General features: G+C 42.7%; 1 protein-coding gene and 1 pseudogene across 3 annotated transcripts in view; one reads left to right on the top strand and one right to left on the bottom strand.

The window, feature by feature from the left end:
* Positions 1 to 20840, bottom strand: part of LOC141128136 (multidrug and toxin extrusion protein 1-like) — a 119014-nt gene that overhangs the window by 57126 nt on the left and 41048 nt on the right. For all 3 annotated transcript variants that reach the window (XM_073615234.1, XM_073615235.1, XM_073615232.1), the window contains exons 9-11: positions 16434 to 16547; positions 16265 to 16332; positions 16073 to 16181 (exon numbers count right to left, since the gene is read on the bottom strand). In XM_073615234.1, coding sequence (XP_073471335.1) covers positions 16073 to 16181; positions 16265 to 16332; positions 16434 to 16547 — 291 coding nt within the window. The remainder of the gene's footprint in view (positions 1 to 16072; positions 16182 to 16264; positions 16333 to 16433; positions 16548 to 20840) is intronic.
* On the top strand, positions 1415 to 8160 carry LOC141129836 (posterior protein-like; annotated as a pseudogene).

Raw genomic sequence — 20840 nt, 5'->3', positions numbered from 1 at the left:
TGCGCCCCTTATGGACCAGTCGCCGCTGCTAACGGAGGACAGAAGCGGCTGATGGAAGCACTAACCTTTTTCTCTATAAAGTTTGTACAACGTTTTCTGATAATTTTCTATTCCATGTCCTGATGAAGACAGAAGAGAGAGCCAACCGCTCATAAAAATGGTTCACTCCTTTCTCCATAATACAGGCCTAACAGTGTCATGTTTCAGGCCCTGGGGCCAAGTAGGAGAGAGATTAATAAATCATACAGAGTCAGTGGCAGCTGGTGCTCAATTTTTTTGGGAGGGCCGCAAACAAACCTGGCCACCTCACTCCCACCCAACCCCCTCATCGTTCGATCGATTGATCGCCTGTCCACCCGCCAGCCACGCACTTACCCTATTCCAGGTTGCAGCTTCGACAGCTTCCCCCCTGCATCTCCTTCTGAGTCCCAGCGGTCGCTTCTTCTCCCAGCCAATCGAGTCTTAGGACTCCCGGCCAATCGGGTCTCAGGACACGCTTCCTGATTGGCAGGGAGGAGAAGCAGGAAGACATTAGCAAATATTAATTTGCTAATGTCACGCAAGTGGATGTGAAGAAATTATATTGTTCACAGCCAGCCTGCAGTAAACATTTCATAATGTCATTATCTAACCAGCGAGACTCCTGAAGATATTCAACTGCTCCCTCACACTTGGCCAGCATGGTGCCTGAAGGGTGATGAATTGGATGGACAACCTGTGTGATAATCTGCTCAAAGGAATTGAAAGTTCAGCCTGGGAGAGGAACAAACTTTTCAACGGCCGTGATGACCGAACCCCCCCCCCCAGCTGGGGTGTGGGTCTCAAGTTTGGATAAAAAGGACCCTGGCCTGAGAGATTCAGAGAGAATGGGTGTGTGCGAGTGTTAGACCTGTAAGACCCCTTTCTTCCACTGTTACTCCATCTTCCCTCCCCTTATTTATAACTGTAATGTATTGATATCCCTATTATAAGTAAATCCAACCCTTATTCTAAAAATTAGTCGTCCTTTTATTGGAAACCAGACACCACAAACAGAGCACATTTTACATTTGGCACCCCAAAAAGCGTATAGTAATCCTAAAAGCTGCATAGAACCTACAGGACAGAAGTGTTTAGATTCACGGTTTCATAAGGATGAGCAGGAATTCTATCAACATCTCATTGTAAAGTCAGCTGAAAACGCCACAGAAACTGGAAGGGCTGCAAGTGTGGTGAGTCTTTTCTATGGATATGCAAAAGTTTTGAATGATATCAGGTAAAAGTGGTAATGAATAAAGAATACTGAATGCTATAAGAGCGATTTGTTTGTGAGTTGTAAGAGCTAAAGGCAATTGCGTTTGGTATGTTACTCAGTGCAGTGTTGGAACGTTAGTACTAATAGAGCTGTTTATTGTGTGGCTTGTATAGTTGTGAAATGGAACTTGTATATACATATTTTAAAAAATATGCCTCTGCCAGTTATCATTCATGTGCAGATGAACCTCTTAAAAGCAAGTGTAATGTACTATTGTCTCAGTGTCAGCAACATAATAGCACAATTTTTGGGTAAACAGCTAACAAAGAAAGTGAAGAAAGAGAGGTTGGCAAATAAAATTGCAGTGTTGCTCAGAATCAAATTTATATCTGCGCAAATGGGGGGGGGGGGGGGGGGGGCGGGATGGGAAGCAGAGACAAGACATCTCGGGGAGGACATAGAGAAAATTAGTGAAAACCTTCTAAAGGTTGCAACAGCCTTCAGTATTGAGATGGATGAATTGCGGGCTACAGCAGGCAATTTGTCAGAAAGAAACAGTGAGCTACAAGAAAAGCTTCAGAGGTTGACTGTGATATGAAGAGCAAACTTTTATAATCATTGCGAATAAAGTTGTCAGAGATGAAAGAGTTGGTTATGTCTTTAGAAAGAAAAATGATTAAATGCACACTCCCAGCTTCTTACTAAAGAGCATTGTATATTATCGCTCAATGAGCACAAAGGCACATGTCAATTGGCCAATATCTGCACAGTCAATGAGGAGAAGGGCTGTGATGAAACAGTCTGCTATTGCACCTATAGCTTTAAATCAGAATAACAGTTTGATTACAATATAAGAGAGACTTTGTGCCAGATTCTGGGTGAATTTAATACCCTGGAATCATCAGTGAGTCTGTCCAATAAATTTGAGGCTCTAGTTCTTAAATTCCATTTGAGTAATGAGAATGCATGTTCTCTTCTGAAAGCATGACTACCAGGACCTTTAACAGGCCAGTTATCTGCACAGGTTAATGATAACTTAGCAGATGCAGAGGTGCAGAGGAAAGAGTTGCAGTGTGTTGTGGACAGTCATGATAATGGTATGAGTAATTTACAATTAATTAAATTTAGGAGAGGAGATGACTCAATATCGTTCTGCAGTGAGTATCTTGCATTGTATACAAGAGTGTTCAACTGTCCTGACTTATTAGAGGATGATGCAAGTTTCATATACTCAATGGCCAATAAGTGTTATGTAAGCTATCCCACTAGAATGGCTCTGAGGAATGCTAGGTCCTACCAAAATTTGGTCAATATCCTGCGAGACTTCTTTTAAGAGTCCAGTGATAGGGAGTACGGGTCAAAGGCAGATGCATCCGTAATAAGCAGAGGCACAGGAAGGCAGAGGGAGTTCAGATGTTATAAATGGAATAGACATGGAATGGACATGCACAGAGATTTTGTAAATCTCCTAACATTGCTAGCATGGAGCAAGAAAACCCAGAAATACAGGTATCTGAAATGAAAACCCTCACCCAGGATAGGGACAGCATAGCACAGGAGCCTGATATGAAAGATAGCAGCCAGGACAGATCACACAGTTCTGAAGATGAGATAATAAATGACAGCCCACACCCTAAACACAACCAGCAACAAGACTGGATGAACATTCCAATATTTGCCCCTGGGCTAATCTACCATTCTGGCTTGTATGTAGTTGGACGCAAATTGCATTGCCATTTTTCCTGAGTAATATGGCAAAGTTTACCAATACTGCCTGCTTAACCGGTTCAATACAGGGCATTTTCACCCCCTTCCTTCCCAGACCAATTTTTAGTTTTCAGCGCTGTTGCATTTTAAACGACAATTGCGCGGTTGTGCGGCACTGTACCCAAACAAAATTGATGTCCTTTTTTCCCCATAAATAGAGCTTTCTTTTGGTGGTATTTGATCACCTCTGCGTTTTTTATTTTTTGCGCTATAAACAAAAGAAGAGCGACAATTTTGAAAAAAAACACAATATTTTTTACTTTTTGCTACAATAAATATCCCAATTTAAAAAAAAAAAAAAAAACACATTTTTTCCTCAGTTTAGGCCGATACGTATTCTTCTACATATTTTTGGTAAAAAAAAAAATCGCAATAAGCGTATATTGATTGGTTTGCGCAAAAGTTATAGCGTCTACAAAATATGGGATAGATTTATGGCATTTTTTTTTAAAAATTATTATTTTTTTTTTTTTTTACTAGTAATAGCGGCGATCTGCGATTTTTTTTTTTCATGACTGCGACATTATGGTGGACACATCGGACACTTTTGGCACATTTTTGGGACCATTCACATTTATACAGCGATCAATGCTATAAAATTACATTGATTACTGTATAAATGTGACAGGCAGGGAAGGGGTTAACCACTAGGGGGACACGAGGGGTTAAATGTGTTTCCTAGGGGAGTGATTCTAACTGTAGGGGGAGGGGACTCACAAGGGGAGGAGACCGATCAGTGTTCCTCTGTACTGGGAACACAGAGCGGTCTCCTCTCAACTGACAGGACGTGGATCTGTGTGTTTACACACAGATCCACGGTCCTGCTCGGTTAACGGGCAATCGCGGGTGCCCGGCGGACATCGCGGGGTCTAGAAGACATCGCAGGGTCTCAAAAGATGAGATGACCATCACATTTTGAGAGACCCTAATCTGGAACATTTACAGTTTATATAAAAGTGCAAAAAAAAAAAAAAAAACAAAAAAACAAAAAAAACACAAAAAAATTTAAAAAAAAGACAAAAATTATTTTTCTTCTCTCTCTCATGTTCGCTTTCTATTGTCCGCTCTATTGTTCTATATCTATTGTTCATGTATTTTAGAACTGTACTTAGGTACGCCATTCAGCTGCAGTACGAGTTTATTTATTCTGACAGCAACAGCGTTTGCTCCCACGATACGTAAGGCGTGACTCCAGCACTGTAGGAGGTGATTTCACCACCACAGTTAAAAAAAAAAACATATATGCCGAAGGATGGGGGCATGGGTGGAGGAGCAATTTGCTCATAACATTAGGGGCGGATTTTGCCTCCATGCTTCGGCATATATTTTTTAGGCAAAGATTGTGTTAAAAAAATCAGGTTGTTTTATTGAGTTAATGCTTTATCGTTACCATTGTTTGCTTTTCAGGTACACCATTCAGCTGCAGCACTGATTTATTTATCTTGACAGCAACATCGTTTGCTCTCACGATACGAAAATCAGCACTCCAGCGCTATAGGAGGTGATTTTACCACCACAGTTAAAAAAAAAAATGGTGCATGTATGCCCATCATTAGAAGTGGGTGAATGAAGCGTGGTATTCTAATGGTGGGCATACCCATTAATCAATCTCTTTTTTTTGTTCAGCCCACAGGCTGCATGAAAAAAAGAACATTACAATATATGCCCAACAAGGACCAGCAACGTACTTGTATGTTGCTGGACTTTGGTTATAGCAGAATGATGCCTGCAGGTTTAGGTATCATCTTGGTATCATTCTTTTCAGCCAGCGGTCGGCTTTCATGTAAAAGCAATCCTAGCAGCTAATTAGCCTCTAGACTGCTTTTACAAGCAGTGGGAGGGAACGTCCCCCCCCCCACGACTTCCATAGTTTTCTTGGGTTCCCAGCAGAAAAAACAGAGAATGCAGCAGGTGGTTCCGCCAGCTGACCATAGAGCTGATCGGAAACCAGAATGGCTCCAATCATCTCTATGGCCTAAGAAACCGGAAGCTACGACCATTTCATGATTTAGGTTTCGCCGGATATAAACAGCGCCATTGGGAAATTAGGAAAGCATTTTATCACACTGAGCTTGGTGTGGTCAGATGCTTTGAGGGCAGAGGAGAGATCTAGGGTCTAATAGACCCAATTTTTTCAAAAAAAGAGTACCTGTCACTACCTATTAGTATCATAGGGGATATTTACATTTCCTGATAACAATAAAAAAAGAAAAAAAATTGAAAGGAACAGTTTAAAAATAAAATAGCAAAATAAATTAAAAAAAAAAAAAAAAAAGCACCCCTGTCCCCCCATGCTCATGCGCAAAGGCGAACGAAATCGTCGGTCTGGTGTCATATGTAAACAGCAATTGCACCATGCATGCGAGGTTTCACAGTGAAGGTCAGATCGAGGGCAGTAATTTTAGCAGTAGGCCTTCTCTGTAAATCAAAAGTGGTAACCTGTAAGGGATTTTAAAGGCTTTTAAAAATGTATGTAGTTTGTTGCCGCTGTACGCTTGTGCGCAATTTTAAAGCATGTCGTGTTTGGTATCCATGTACTCGGCATACGATCATGTTTTTTAATCCATCAAAGATTTGGGCAATATAGTGTCTTTTAGTGCACTAAAATTTTAAAAAGTCTTTTTTTTTTCCAAAAAAAATGCGTTTGAAAAATACTGTGTGAATAACAAAAAATTCCAACACCCACCATTTTAATCTGTAGGGCCTTTGCTTTAAAAAAATATACAATGTTTGGGGGTTCAAAGTAATTTTCTAGCAAAAAAAAATAAATATTTTTTCATGTAAACAAAAAGCGTCAGAAAGGGCTATGTCTTCAAGTGGTTAGCAGAGTGGGTGATGTGTGACATAAGCTTCTAATGTTGTGCATAAAATGCCAGGACAGTTCAAAATCCCCCCAAATTACCTCTTTTTGGAAAGTAGACACCCCAAACTATTTTCCGATAGGCATGTTGAGTCCATGGAAAATTTTATATTTTGCCACAAGTTTCAGGAAAATTACAAACTTTTTTTTTTTTTTTTTTTTGCACAAAGTTGTCACTAAATGATATATTGCTCAAACATGCCATGGGCATATGTGGAATTACACCCCAAAATACATTCTGCTGCTTCTCCTGAGTACGGGGATACCACGTGTGTGAGACTTTTTGGGAGCCTAGCCGTGTACAGGACCCCGAAATCCAATCACCGCCTTAAGGCTTTCTAAAGGCATAAAATTGTGATTTTACTCCTCACTACCTATCACAGTTACGGAGGCCATAAAATGTCAAGATAGCACAAAACCCCCACAAATGACCCCATTTTGGAAAGGAGACACTTCAAGCTATTTTCTGAGAGGCATGTTGTGTTCATGGAATTTTTAATATTTTGCCACAATTTTCGGGAATTTTTTTTTTTTTTCTCCACAACGTTGTCACTAAATGATATATTGCTCAAACATGCCCCCGAAACCCAATCACCGCCTTCAGGCTTTCTAAAGGCGTAAAATTGTGATTTTACTCCTCACTACCTATCACAGTTACGGAGGCCCTGAAATGTCCAGATAGCACAAAACTCCCCCAAATGACCCCATTTTGGAAAGTAGACACCCCAAGGTATTTGCTAAGAGGCATGGTGAGTATTTTGCATCTCTCAATTGTTTTTGAAAATGAAGAAAGAAAAGAAAAATGTATATTTTATTTATACTTTTTCAATTTTCAAAACTTTGTGACAAAAAGCGAGATCTGCAAAATACTCAATATGCCTCTCAGCAAATAGCTTGCGGTGTCAACTTTCCAAAATGGGGTCATTTTTTGGGGGGGGTTGTGCTATCTTGGCATTTCATGGCTTCCGAAACTGATAGGCAGTGAGGAGTGAAGTCAAAAATTTACGCCCTTAGAAAGCCTGAAGGCGGTGATAGGTTTTCGGGGGCCTGCATGCGGTTAGACTGCCAAAAAGTCTTACACATGTAGTATCCCCAGAAGCAGCAGAATGTATTTTGGGGTGTAATTTCACATATGCTAATGATACGTTTGAGCAGTATATCATTTAGTGACAACTTTGTGTAATTTTTATTTATTTTTTGTCATTTTTCAATCACTTGTGACAAAAAAATAAAATAAATATTCAATGGGCTCAACATGCCTCTCAGCACATTCTTTGGGGTGTCTACTTTCCAAAATGGGGTCATTTGGGGGGGTTTGTACTGCCCTGCCATTTTAGCACCTCAAGAAATGAGATAGGCAGTCATAAACGAAAAGCTGCGTAAATCCCAGAAAATGTACCCTAGTTTGTAGACACTATAACTTTTGTGCAAACCAAAAAATATATGCCTGACAATTTTTTCACCGAAGACATGTGGCTGAATACATTTTGGCCTAAACGTATGACTAAAATTGAGTTTATTGGATTTTTTTATAACAAAAAGTAGGAAATCTTTTTTTTTCTAAATTTTCAGTCTTTTTGAGTTTGTTTAGCAAAAAATAAAAACCCCAGTGGTGATCAAATACCACAAAAAGAAAGCTATATTTGTGGGAAGAAAATAATAAAAATTTAGTTTGGGTACAGTGTTGCATGACCGCGCAATTGTCATTCAAAGTGCGATAGCACTGAAAGCTGAAAATTGTCCTGGGCAGGGAGGGGCGAAAGTGCTTGGTATTGAAGTGGTTAATTAAAAGTTAAGTGTTTGTTATTGTTTTATGGTGGTTGTCTTGTCATGTTGTTTTTGTGTGATAATGGCCAGATTTTTCAGTTTTCTTATTGTTCGTTTTGTTTTTACCTTTTTTTATTTTTAAATGTATGGTTTTTTTGATTGTTCTTAGTAGGTATTGGTGTTCTACTTTAAGACCCACTGTTTGTGTAAGCAAATATTTTAGTGGCCAGGTATACTCTATAGTCTATGACATGGTACTAATGTATTCTGGTAGCAAGGAGTAGGGAAGGTGGAGAAAGCTTTTAGGAAGGTATATATACATTTTTTTTTTTTTTTATCATACTTTTTTGTTTTGGCGTCACGAAAATTTGCTTTTGTGGAGAAGAATACTCCCAGCTAGGGAAAATTGAGACCATAGTCTGGTCTGAGAATTGGGATAACAGGGATTTCCATGAGGGTATATAGAGATAGTAACTGCAAAGAATCTGATGCTGCTCTTGTTCATTTATTTCCAGGTTCCATAATGAGGTGACTAGATATCTAAATTTTGGGAACCTGTAGGAGGAACAGCAAGCCATACTTGTGGTGGCAACTGGAATATATGCAGAGCGTTATGGATGGCATAAGTGGAATCCCACTACCCACAACACCTAAGTTAGTACAGAGCTTTTAAATGGCCTAGCCCAAAGAAAAGAGAGACTTGGATTTTCCTCAGCCTCTGGCAGAAATGATGGAAAGAAAATAAAAGTTCCTTGTTTAAGTGTGTAAGACCCCTTTCACACTGCCAGTGTTTTTCAGGCGCTACAGCGCTAAAAATAGCGCCTGAAAAAAGCGGCTCCATTGGGCTTTCACACTGGAGCGGTACACTGGCAGGGAGTCACAAAAAGTCCTGCCAGCAGCTTCTTTGGAGCGGTGAAGGAGTGGTGAACTCACCGCTCCTACACCGCTGCTCCCCATTGAAATCAATGGGGCAGCGATGCGATACCGCCGACAAAACGCCGCTCCGGCGGCATTTTGTGGGTGGATTTAACCCCTTTTTGGCCACTAGCAGGGGTTAAAACCGCCCCGCTAGCGGCCGTATAGTGCCGCTAAAATGACGGTAAAGCGGCGCTAGAAATAGCACCACTTTTCCGCCAACGCCCCCCGCGGCTCGGTGTGAAAGCTGTCTAAGGACATCATCTGGAAATGGACACTTTAAATGTCTGATATGGACAATAGGCTATTAATAGTGACTGGTAAAGAAGATTAATAGGCACTATAATCAGAATGATGCTTGGTAGTATGTGAAAGTGTGGAAACTGTAAATAATGATTGTAAAGGGTTACATGCTTGAATAATTGTGCTAATGGAATCTAGTCAGGTACTAGCATGGTTATCAATTGAAAAGCGTTTAACATACCTTTAGGGGTACTTGAGAGAACCATGACAAAAGCTTGTATTCTTCTCTTTATCTTACTTACACCATTCAGTAAATTCAGGGGTAAAAGTGAGAGAAAGAGGAGAGATTTCATATACATATATAGAAGCCTTAAATTAAGAACTTATTGCTAGTTGTCATTACTTTGGCCTGTGCACGCACAGCTGATTTTTGGGTACCTCTGAGTGTTTTAATTACCACACTAGTTGTCTCTTGCAGTAATTAACAAAAGTCACAAAATTCTCCAGTATGCTGGAAAATTTTTTGACATAGGCACCAGACGTATGTAGCTATTGTGTGGTTGGTGGCATACTCAAACGATGTGCTGGAATGTCATAAGTGACACCTTGATGTTTTTCCCATCTCTTGAGAGAATTATACCAGTATAGCTGGTGATGGTACCCATCTGTAATTTCCCCTCTTTGTCTGATGACATCATTTGGGAGTATATTAGGTTTACTGTTGTTATGTATATTATTTAGGTTAGCATATTGCATGGTGAATAGGGATGAGCCGATCACCCCCCCCCCGGTTCGGTTCGCAGCAGAACATGAGAACATGCAAAAAGTTTGTTTGAACACGCGAACACCATTAAATTTTAAAGGCTTTAATGCAAGTTATTTCCATAAAAAGTGTTTGGGGACCCGGGTCCTGCCCCAGGGGACATGCATCAATGCAAAAAAAGTATTAAAAACGGCCGTTTTTTCGGGAGCAGTGATTTTAATAATGCTTAAAGTGAAACAATAAATAACTATAGTATGCCTGTATAGTGGCACAGTTTTCCCGTGTTTAGAACAGTACCACAGCAAAATTACATTTCTAAAGGAAAAAAGTCATTTAAAATTGTAATGAATTGTCGGATCTCGGCAATATAGATAAAAAACAGCATGGGTCCCCCCCCCAGTCCATTACCAAGCCCTTTGGGTCTGGTATGAATATTAAGGGGAACCCTGAACCAAAATGTAAAAAAAAATTGCGTGGGGGTCCCCCCAAAATCCATACCAGGCCCTTCAGGTCTGGTATGGAAATTAAGGGGAACCCTGCACCAAAATTAAAAAATAAATGGCGTAGGGGTCCCCCCCAAAATCCAAGACCCTTATCTGAGCATGCAACCTGGCAGACTGCAGGAAAAGAGGGGGGGGATGAGAGAGCCCCCCCCCCCCTGAACCGTACCAGGCCACATGCCCTCAACATGGAGACAAGGTGCTTTGGGGTCAGACCAACATGGTCCCAAGGGTCTTATCCCCACAACCCTTGCCCAGTGGTTGTGGGGGTATGCGGGCGGGGGGCTTATCAGAATCTGGAAGCCCCCTTCAACAAGGGGACCCCCAGATCCCGACCCCCCCCCCTATGTGAATTGGTAACGGGTACATTGTATCCCTACCATTTCACAAAAAAAGTGTCAAAAATGGTAAAAAAGACAAGAGACAGCTTGGGACAAGTCCTTTATTAAAAAAAAAAAAAAAAAATGTCCCGCAATGTAAATCCACGCCACACGACGGACCAAAAAAAAAAAAACCGCAACAGTTTCGCCTCCATGGGAGGCTCCCGCTGACTGACGCTTCCTCTGGAAGACAGATGTTATATAGCTGAGGGCGGGGCCACCTGGTGACGTAAACGGGTGATCCCACCCCCCTCTGACGCCACGGGAGCATCAGAGGGGGATGGGGTCACCCATTTACATCACTGGGTGGCCCCACCCTCAGCTATATAACAGCTGTCATCCAGAAGAAGCGTCAGTCAGCGGTAGCCTCCCATGGAGGAGGAACTTTTGCGGCTTTTTTTTTTTGCGGCCCGTCGGGCGGAGTGGATTTACATAGTGGGATATTTTTATTTTTTAATAAAAGACTTGTCCCAAGCTGTCTCTCGTCTTTTTTACCATTTTTGATACTTTTTTTGTGAAATGGTAGGGGTACAATGTACCCCATTACCAATTCACATAGGGGGGCCGGGATCTGGGGGTCCCCTTGTTAAAGGGGACTTACAGATTCCGATAAGCCACCCACCCACAGACCTCCACAACCACTGGGCAAGGGTTGTTGGGATGAGGCCCATGTTGAGGGCATGTGGCCTGGTACGGTTCAGGAGGGGGGGCGTTCTCTCGTTCCCCCTCTTTTCCTGCAGCCTGCCAGGTTGCGTGCTCAAATAAGGGTCTGGTATGGATTTTGGGGCGGACCCCCTACCCATTTTTAAAAAAAAATTTTGACGCAGGGTTCCCCTTAATTTCCATACCAAACCTGAAGGGCCTGGTATGGATTTTGGGGGGACCCCCACACAATTTCTTTTTAATTTTTGGTTCAGGGTTCCCCTTAATATTCATACCAGACCCAAAGGGCCTGGTAATGGACTGGGGGGGGGGCCATGCCATTTTTTTCAATGAGTTTTATCCATATTGCCGAGAGCCGACAATTCATTACAGCTGCGATCAGTTTTAAATGACTTTTTTTCCTTTAGAAATGTAATTTTTCTGTGGTACTGTGCTAAACACGGGAAACTGCGCCACTTTACAGGTATTCTATAGACACCCCCCAGGCACGCTATTTAAAGGAATATTTAATTGTTTCACTTTAAGCATTATTAAAATCACTGCTCCCGAAAAAACTGCAGTTTTTAAAACTTTTTTTTGCATTGATACACGTCCCTAGGAGCAGGACCCGGGTACCCAAACACTTTTTTATGACAATAACTTGCATAAGCCTTTAAAATGAGCACTTTTGATTTTTCATGTCAGTGTCCCATAGACTTTAACGGTGATCTGGCAGCTTTAGAATTTGCCACGAACACCGCATAATGTTCGCTGTTCAGCGAACACCTAATGTTAAGTTCGACTCGAACATCGGGCTCATCCCTAATGGTGAATGTATATATAATGTTGGTGTGATTTTTATGAGGGAGATGGGGACATGTTATTTACATCCATGTAGAATTGTGAGTGAATGTGGAATGTATGGGTTCCTGATAAGAAACGCTCTTGGTCCACCATCAACTATATTGACAAAGAGGTTGTCATCAGCAAAATGCTTTCATTCCAGAACATCACAAGGATTGGAGATAGACCAATATCAACTTTTTTTGGCATCTTGTGGCAAATGTTTGTGTACCAATCAGGCACAATAGGAGGAGATGTAATACCGGAAATGGCATATGGCATAATGTCATTATTATCTAACCAGTGGGACTCCTGAGGATATTCAACTTCCCCCTCACACCTGGCCTGCATGGTGGCTGAAGGGTGATGAATTGGATGGACAACCTGTGTGATAATCTGCTCAAAGGAACTGAAAGTTGAGCCTGGGAGAGGAACAAACTTTTCAATGGCCGTGATGACCAACACCCCCCCCCCCCCCCCAAGCTGGGGTGTGGGTCTCAAGTTTGGATAAAAAGGACCCTGGCCTGAGAGATTCAAAGAGAATGCATGTGTGTTAGACCAGTACGACCCCTTTCTTCCCCTGTTACCCCATCTTCAATCTCCTTATTTACAACTGTAATGTATTGATATCACTATTGTAAGTAAATCCAACCCTTATTCTAAAAAGTAGTCGCCCTTTTATTGGAAACCTGACACCCCAAACAGAGCACATTTTACAGGGGCTGAATGGGCCCATATAGTTTATCTTTATCTTTCACACTAAACTGCAGTACATAGATGTCAACCAGCCAGGAAAGAATAACATCTCTACCCAACATGCGTTTCCATGCAGCAAAAGAGACAAATGTAAACAGACCCTACAGGAGAAGTTAAAGGGGTTGTAAAGTTCATTTTTTTTTTTTTTTTTTTTAAATAACAAACATGTTATACTTACCTTCACTGTGCAGCTCGTTCTGCACAGAGTGGCCCCGAACCTGGTCTTCTGGGGTCCCTCGGCGGCTGTTTCAGCTCCTCCCCGCAAGCATTTACCACCTTAATGCGAGCTCCCTCGCACGGTGGTGAGTGCTTGCGGGCGCGCTCCCGTGATACAGTCGGCGGCTATAGCCGCTCGCTGTATCACTCAGCCCCGCCCCCGGCGCGCCGCGTCATCAGATGTGATTGACAGCAGCGCGAGCCAATGGCTGCGCTGCTTTCAATCCATCCACTGCAGCCAATCAGCGACCAGGCTGAGCTGCAATGAAGATGACGAGGACGAGCAGCGAAGATTCGAGGCGTCAGGTAAGTAAAACGGGGGGCCTGGGGGCGGCGGTACTGTCAAAAGTTTTTTCACCTTAATGCATAGAATGCATTAAGGTGAAAAAATTTTTACCTTTACAACCCCTTCACCAGAATAAAGACAGCATTTAGTAGAGAAACCCTGGTACATGCAATAAAATCCACACTTTGTATGCATGACAGTGTGATATATTGATCAGTGGTATGAACTTCTATAGACAGAAAAAAAAAATTGCCTTCACTTTAACCACATCCAGTAATTTTTAAAAAATTTTCACACACATGTTAAAAATCAGTATTTTGTTGCTAGAAATTATTTAGAGCCTCCAAACATTAAATATTTTCTGAAAGCATAAGCCCCGGATAATAAAACGGAGACTGTTGCAATCTTTAAACTTTCAGGAAATTACACTACAATGAATTTTAGTGCACATAAACACGTCAAAGAGTCAAAACTACGTGCACCCGACAAATGGCAACAAACTACAGTACCTACAGTGCCTTGAAAAAGTATTCATACCCCTTGAAATTTTCCATATTTCATGTTACAACCAGAAAACTTAAATGTATTTCATTGGGATTTTATCTGATAGACCAACACAAAGTGGCACATAATTGTGAAGTGGAAGGAAAATTATAAATGGTTTTTAATTTTTTTTAACAAATATGTGAAAAGAGTTGGCGTGCATTTGTATTCAGCCCCCTTTTACTTTGATACTCCTAACTAAAATGTGGAACCAATTGTCTTCAGAAGTCACCTAATTAGTAAATAGAGTCCACCTGTGTATAAATACAGCTGTTCTGTGAAGCTCTCAGAGGTTTGTTAGAGAACCTTAGTGAACAAAAAGCACCATAAAGGCCAAGGAACACACCAGACAGGACAGGGATAAAGTTGTGGAGAAGTTTAAAGCAGGGTTAGGTTATAAAAAAATATCCCAAGCTTTGAATATCTCACGGAGCACTGTTCAATCCATCATCCAAAAATGGAAAGAGTATGGCACAACTGCAAACCTACCAAGACATGGCCATCCACCTAAACTGACAGGCCGGGCAAGGAGGGCATTCATCAGAGAGGCAGCCAAGAGGCCCATGGTAACTCTGGAGGAGCTGCAGAGATCCACAGCTCAGGAGGGAGAATCTGTCTATAGGACAAATATTGGTTGTGCACTCCACAAATCTGGCATTTATGGAAGGGTGGCAAGAAGAAAACCATTGTTGACAGAAAGCCATAAGAAGTCCCTTTTGCGGTTTGCGAGAAGCCATGTGGGGGACACAGCAAACATGTGGAAGAAGATGCTCTGGTCAGATGATGCCAAAATTTTAACTTTTTGGCCTAAGCGCAAAATGCTATGTGTGGCAGAGAACTAACACTGCACATCAACCTGAACACACCATCCCCAACGTGAAACATAATGGTGGCAGCAGCATGTTGTGGGGATGCTTTTCTTCAGCAGGGACAGGGAAGCTGGTCAGAGTTGATGGTAAGATGGATGGAGCCAAATACAGGGCAATCTTAGAAGAAAACCTGTTAGAGTCTGCAAAAGACTTGAGACTGGGGCGGAGGTTCACCTTCCAGCTGGACAACGACCCTAAACATACAGCCAGAGCTACACTGTAATGGTTTAGATCAAAGCATATTCATGTGTTAGAATGGCCCAGTCAAAGTCCAGACCTTAATCCGGTTGAGAATCTGTGGCAAGACTTGAAAATTGCTGTTCAGACGCTTTCCATCCAATCTGACAGAGCTTGAGCTATTTTGCTAAGAATGGACACTCTCTAGATGTGCAAAGCTGGTAGAGACATCCCCAAAAAGACTTGCAGCTGTAATTGCTGCAAAGGTGATTCTACAAAGTATTGACTCAGGGGGGCTGCATACAAATGCCCCCCACACTTTTCAGATATTTATTTGTAAACATTTTTAAAAAACATTTATAAATTTTCCTTCCAATTATGTGCCACTTTGTGCTGGTCCATCACATACAATCACAATAAAATACATTTACGTTTTTGGTTGTAACATGACAAAATGTGGAACATTTTAAGGGATAATACTTTTTCAAGGCACTGTAAAATTTTTAAAAGTGATGCTTTAAAATTCTTTACAGATTATCAGTGTAGATTCAATCATGAATGATGGCCTTAGAATTCATCACTCTGATGTTTGTGGTGATACCTCGCATGTGTGGTGCAATCATTATTTACATATGCGTGCGAGACCTATGCTGCATTTGAATTTGCTTGTATATGCAAGGACTGGGGTGCTTTTAAATGTTCCTAATGATTTTTTATTTATTTTATTACAATTTATTTTACACTTGTTTTTCTTTAAACTTTTCCATATGTAACAGAGGAGATCAGGGAACACATGTTCCTCCTCCTCCTCTGTGTGAAGCGATCCCAGCCATTAACTTAATTCCCAGACTCCCTAGGTGAAGGGGAGAGCCGGTAACCACAATGACTGGCAGCGTAGGAGGGAGAGGGTGTTGCTTCTTAGCACTGTAAAAGTGATTGGGCAGCTGTAGAGCTGTCTGGATCACTTTTACTAAACAGACACTTGCTGGCTGTAAAAAATGACACCAAGATCATGGCTGCAACTACAGCCATGATCTTGGTATAATAACTTGTTGACAGGCTTTATATATAGATATGATGATCAGCAAGTGGTTAAAGCCCAGTCTATAAAGATGACTGTTTATTGATTACTCCACCCATTTACTGCAACAAGTGATTCGTATATTGAGGGGGAATGGGAGGAAAGAAACAAGGGCTACTCCAAACAAGCCCTACCTCCCCATGAAAGTGATTTGTAGAAATGATTATTATATGTAAAGGCATCACTACATACAGTGTATGGTCAATATAAGGATTATTATAAAAACATACCTACTAAAACCATGCTTAATTTAGCAGACTTCTTTGCTTGATCAGTTTCTCCAGCTCCTAAGAAAATGCCAACCCTGATGCTTGCAGCCATCCCAACAGAAAAGGGAATCTGAAAAGTGCTATATATTCATATATAGGTACAAATAGGCAATATGAACACAGAATTCACAGTTTAGATTTAAATGTAGTTACCTTCTGGATTAGACATATTAACTGATACAAAATGGATTGTCCTCCAAGTTCCACTAAGTTAATAAGACCTAGATGTATACAGAAAATAAGGATAATGTATCTTCATCTCTGTAAGGGATTGTGTTATCTTCATCACAAAGTGTGCAATTGAACAAGACTGTTTGGTTACCTGCTAATATCAATGCAATTTGATAAGCCCAGAATTCAAAGCTCATTATCAGAATGCCAGGAATGCCCAATGCTAGGAAAGGCCACCAGTCTTTCAAACATTCTGTTGTCCAACCTGTAAATAAAAATAAAACATGGAGATGTAAACCCTGCTTGTAAAGAAATGATGATGAGATTTAAAATCTTGCATACAAAATAACCTCAGTGTATGATTAAATATATAGGTTAATATCAGTTGAAACATTGAAAATTGATATTTGGTATAATCACACAGGTAACAAACCATCCCCGTTGTTACATCTTAGTTACAAGAGTTAGCTTTTGGCAGAACATGGATAGTTCATCCTGCATTCTGAATTGTTCAATCTAAAATTGCAGGTGTTTTTTTTTTTTTTTAATATGGAAAAGCTAATGTGTCATGTATAGATTTGCTCAATTTGCTGGTGTTATGTAAATTGTACACTATATTACCAAAAGTATTCGGGCATCTGCCTTTACACGCACATGATCTTAAATGACATCCCAGTCTTATGCTGGCCATACACTATACGAAAAATCGGCCGAAAAATCGTTCGTATGGACACTTCGTTCGTTTTTCGGCAAGTTAGTGGGTACAAATCGATAATCGTTTGTGACGTTTTTGTGGAAAAAAAACGAACGGCATGTTTGGAAAATTTCTGCCGAACGTACGATAAATTGCAAGGTTAATGTGTTTCCCGTCCGAACTGCCTGCACTAGGTATATGTAAAAAAACAAACACAAAATTATTTATTCATGTCCACTGAACAGATTATCGGACATTATATGATGGCACGATCGTTTGCGGTCACGGTCGAACGTTCGTTTTTCGAAAATGGGTTCGGCCGATTTTCTGTATAGTGTATGGCCAGCATAAGTCCTAAGGTTCAATATTGAGTTGGCCCGCCCTTTGTAGCTATAACAGCTTCAACTTTTCTGGGAAGGGTGTCCACAAGGTTTAGGAGTGTGTCTATGGGAATGTTTGACCATTCTTCCAGAAGTGCATTTGTGAGGTCAGGCAATGATGTGCACAACTAAATCAAAAAGAAGTATTTTGCGCTAACCATATAAAAACGGTGCAGCCGCTCGTGTAAGCCAAAAATACAAAAAAGACCCAACAACTAATCATATAAAGCGACAAGCGCGCATCCAAACAAAGTATTTAGTGAAGTACCGTATCTAACAAATATTGTGTTATCAACACTATTAATGTGACAAAAATTATTTAATATATGTGAAACTTGGTGAAAGAAATTCAAGTATCTATTTTTAAATCTGTCACAACATGCTTCAAACACCGTTGTTAACGGAAAAAAATATGTATAAAATTGTGTTTTTATAAAAATGTAACCACCTAAAAATATGTGTTATGTGATGAAAAACAACAATGATGTGCACAAAGCAAGGTCAATAAAGACATGGATGAGCGAGTGTGGGGTGGAGGAACTTGACTGGCCTGCACAGAGTCCTGTCCCAATAGCACACCTTTGGGATGAATTGGAGTGGAGACTGCAAGCCAGGCCTTCTCATCCACATCAGTGCCTGACCTCACAAATGCGCATCTGGAGGAATGGTCAAACATTGCCATAGACACAATCCTAAACCTTGTGGACAGCCTTCCTAGAAGAGTTTAAGCTGATATAGCTACAGAAGGTGGGCAAACTCCATATTGAACCCTGCAGACTAATGTACACACAGTCGGATTTTCCGATGGAAAATGTCCGATCGGAGCGTGTTGTCGGAAATTCCGACCGTGTGTGGGCTCCATTGGACATTTTCCATCGGATTTTCCGACACACAAAGTTGGAGAGCAGGAGATAAAATTTTTCGACAACAAAATCCGTTGTCGGAAATTCCGATTGTGTGTACACAAATCCGACGGACAAAGTGCCACGCATGCTCAGAATAAATAAAGAGATGAAAGCTATTGGCCACTGCCCCGTTTATAGTCCCGACGTACGTGTTTTACGTCACCGCGTTCATAACGATCGGATTTTCCGACAACTTTGTGTGACCGTGTGTATGCAAGACAAGTTTGAGCCAACATCCGTCGGAAAAAATCCATGGATTTTGTTGTCGGAATGTCCGAACAAAGTCCGACCGTGTGTACGCCCTATAAGACTGGGATGCCATTAAAGTTCATGTGCGTGTAAAGGCAGGTGTCCCAATACTTTTGGTGAGATAGTGTAACTGTTTTATATAGCAGCTTTACAAGTTATTAGATGTGGTGGCTGCATTCGCATTTCTATTCTTTTTCAATACTGAAGCCACTGGATCAGCATATTTGAGCCTTGTCATTTTTCTTGGCACAGGTTTAAAGCATTATGCCGCGTACACACAAGCGGACTTTACGGCAGACTTTGCTCGGCGGACTTTTCGCCGGACTTTGTCCGCCAGGTGCGCCCGGACTTTAAAACGGACGGACTTGCCCACACACAACCAGACTTTCCAGCGGACTTTCACCGGAGTTGCGGTGGACTTTCAGAATGAACGGACTTGTCCACACATGGACAAGTCCGTTCATTTTGAACGTGACTCAGGTGCGACGGGACTAGAAAAGGAAGTCAATCTTGCCGCTTTTATCGGCGAGATTGATACCTTGCGAGCCCCACCGCGGGTCATACCAGGCCCTTAGGTCTAGTATGGATTTTAAAGGGAAGCCCCCCTACACCGAAAAAACGGCGTGGGGTCCCCCCTAAAATCCATACCAGACCCCGATCCGAGCACGCAGCCCGGCCGGTCAGGAAAGGGGGTGGGGACGAGCGAGCTGCCCCTCTCCTGAACCCTACCAGGCCGCATGCCCTCAACATGGGGGGTGCCTTGGGGGAGGGGGGGCCCTGCGGGGCCCCCCCACCCCAAAGCACCTTGTCCCCATGTTGATGAGGACAAGGGCCTCTTCCCGACAACCCTGGCCGTTGGTTGTCGGGGTCTGCGGGCGGGGGCTTATCGGAATCCGGGAGCCCCCTATAATAAAAGGGCCCCCAGATCCTGGCCCCCCACCCTATGGGAATGAGTATGGGGTACATGGTACCCCTACCCATTCACCTAGGGAAAAAGTGTCAATAAAACACACTACACAGGTTTTTAAAATAATTTATTAAACAGCTCCGGGGGGTCTTCCTCCGGCTTCGGGGGTCTTCTTCCGTCTTCGGGGGTCCCTCTGGTTCCTCTTCTCCCAGTGTTCCAGTTCTTCGGCCGACTCCTCCGCTGTCTTCAGGCCGCTCTCTTGCCAGCAGAGGTCCAGACTTCTGGGCTTCTTGTGTTCTTCCCTCTTCTCTTCTCCAGATGTTGACACGACGCTCTCTCCGGCTGGACTGCTCTCTGAGGGCTCCGTTGTGACTTATATAGGCGGAGACCCCGCCCCCTTATGATGTCACAGTCCCTGGGCATGCTGGGACTGTGACGTTTTAGGGGGCGTGGTCAACATCACCCGGTGACCACGCCCCCTAAAACGCCCCCTAAAACGTCACAGTCCCAGCATGCCCATGGACTGTGACATCATAAGGGGGCGGGGTCTCCACCTATATAAGTCACAACGGAGCCCTCAGAGAGCAGTCCAGCCAGAGAGAGCGTCGTGTCAACATCTGGAGAAGAGAAGAGGGAAGAAGACAAGAAGCCAAGAAGCCCAGAAGTCCGGACCTCCGCTGGCAAGAGAGCGGCCTGAAGTCAGCGGAGGAGCCGGCCGAAGAACTGGAACACCGGGAGAAGAGGCCCCCGAAGCCGGAGGAAGACCCTCCGAAGCTGCTTAATAAATTATTTTAAACACCTGTGTAGTGTGTTTTATTGACAATTTTTCCCTAGGTGAATGGGTAGGGGTACCATGTACCCCATACTCATTCACATAGGGTGGGGGGCCAGGATCTGGGGGCCCTCTTATTATAGGGGGCTCCTGGATTCCGATAAGCCACCGCCCGCAGACCCCGACAACCAATGGCCAGGGTTGTCTGGAAGAGGCCCTTGTCCTCATCAACATGGGGAGAAGGTGCTTTGGGGTGGGGGGGCCCTGCAGGGCCCCCCTCCCCCAAGGCACCCCCCATGTTGAGGGCATGCGGCCTGGTACGGTTCAGGAGGGGGGGGGCGCTCGCTCGTCCCCACCCCCTTTCCTGACCAGCCGGGCTGCATGCTCAGATCGGGGTCTGGTATGGATTTTAGGGGGGACCCCATGCCGTTTTTTCGGCGTAGGGGCTTCCCTTTATAATCCATACCAGACCTAAGGGCCTGGTATGCCCCGCGCTCGCCGCAATAGGAAAATTTGTTTTTCCTATTGCAGCGAGCGTGAAATGCAATACCCTGCCCTTGTGTCGTATCTGGTCCGTCGGACCAGCATACACACGAGCGGGCTTTCCGTCGGACCAGCACACAGACAAGCGGACTTTCCGCCAGAAACTGA

The sequence above is a fragment of the Aquarana catesbeiana genome, linkage group LG02 (assembly GCF_042186555.1).
Source record: "Aquarana catesbeiana isolate 2022-GZ linkage group LG02, ASM4218655v1, whole genome shotgun sequence".
NCBI lineage: Eukaryota > Metazoa > Chordata > Amphibia > Anura > Ranidae > Aquarana > Aquarana catesbeiana.
This window is presented reverse-complemented; position numbering and strand designations above follow the sequence as displayed.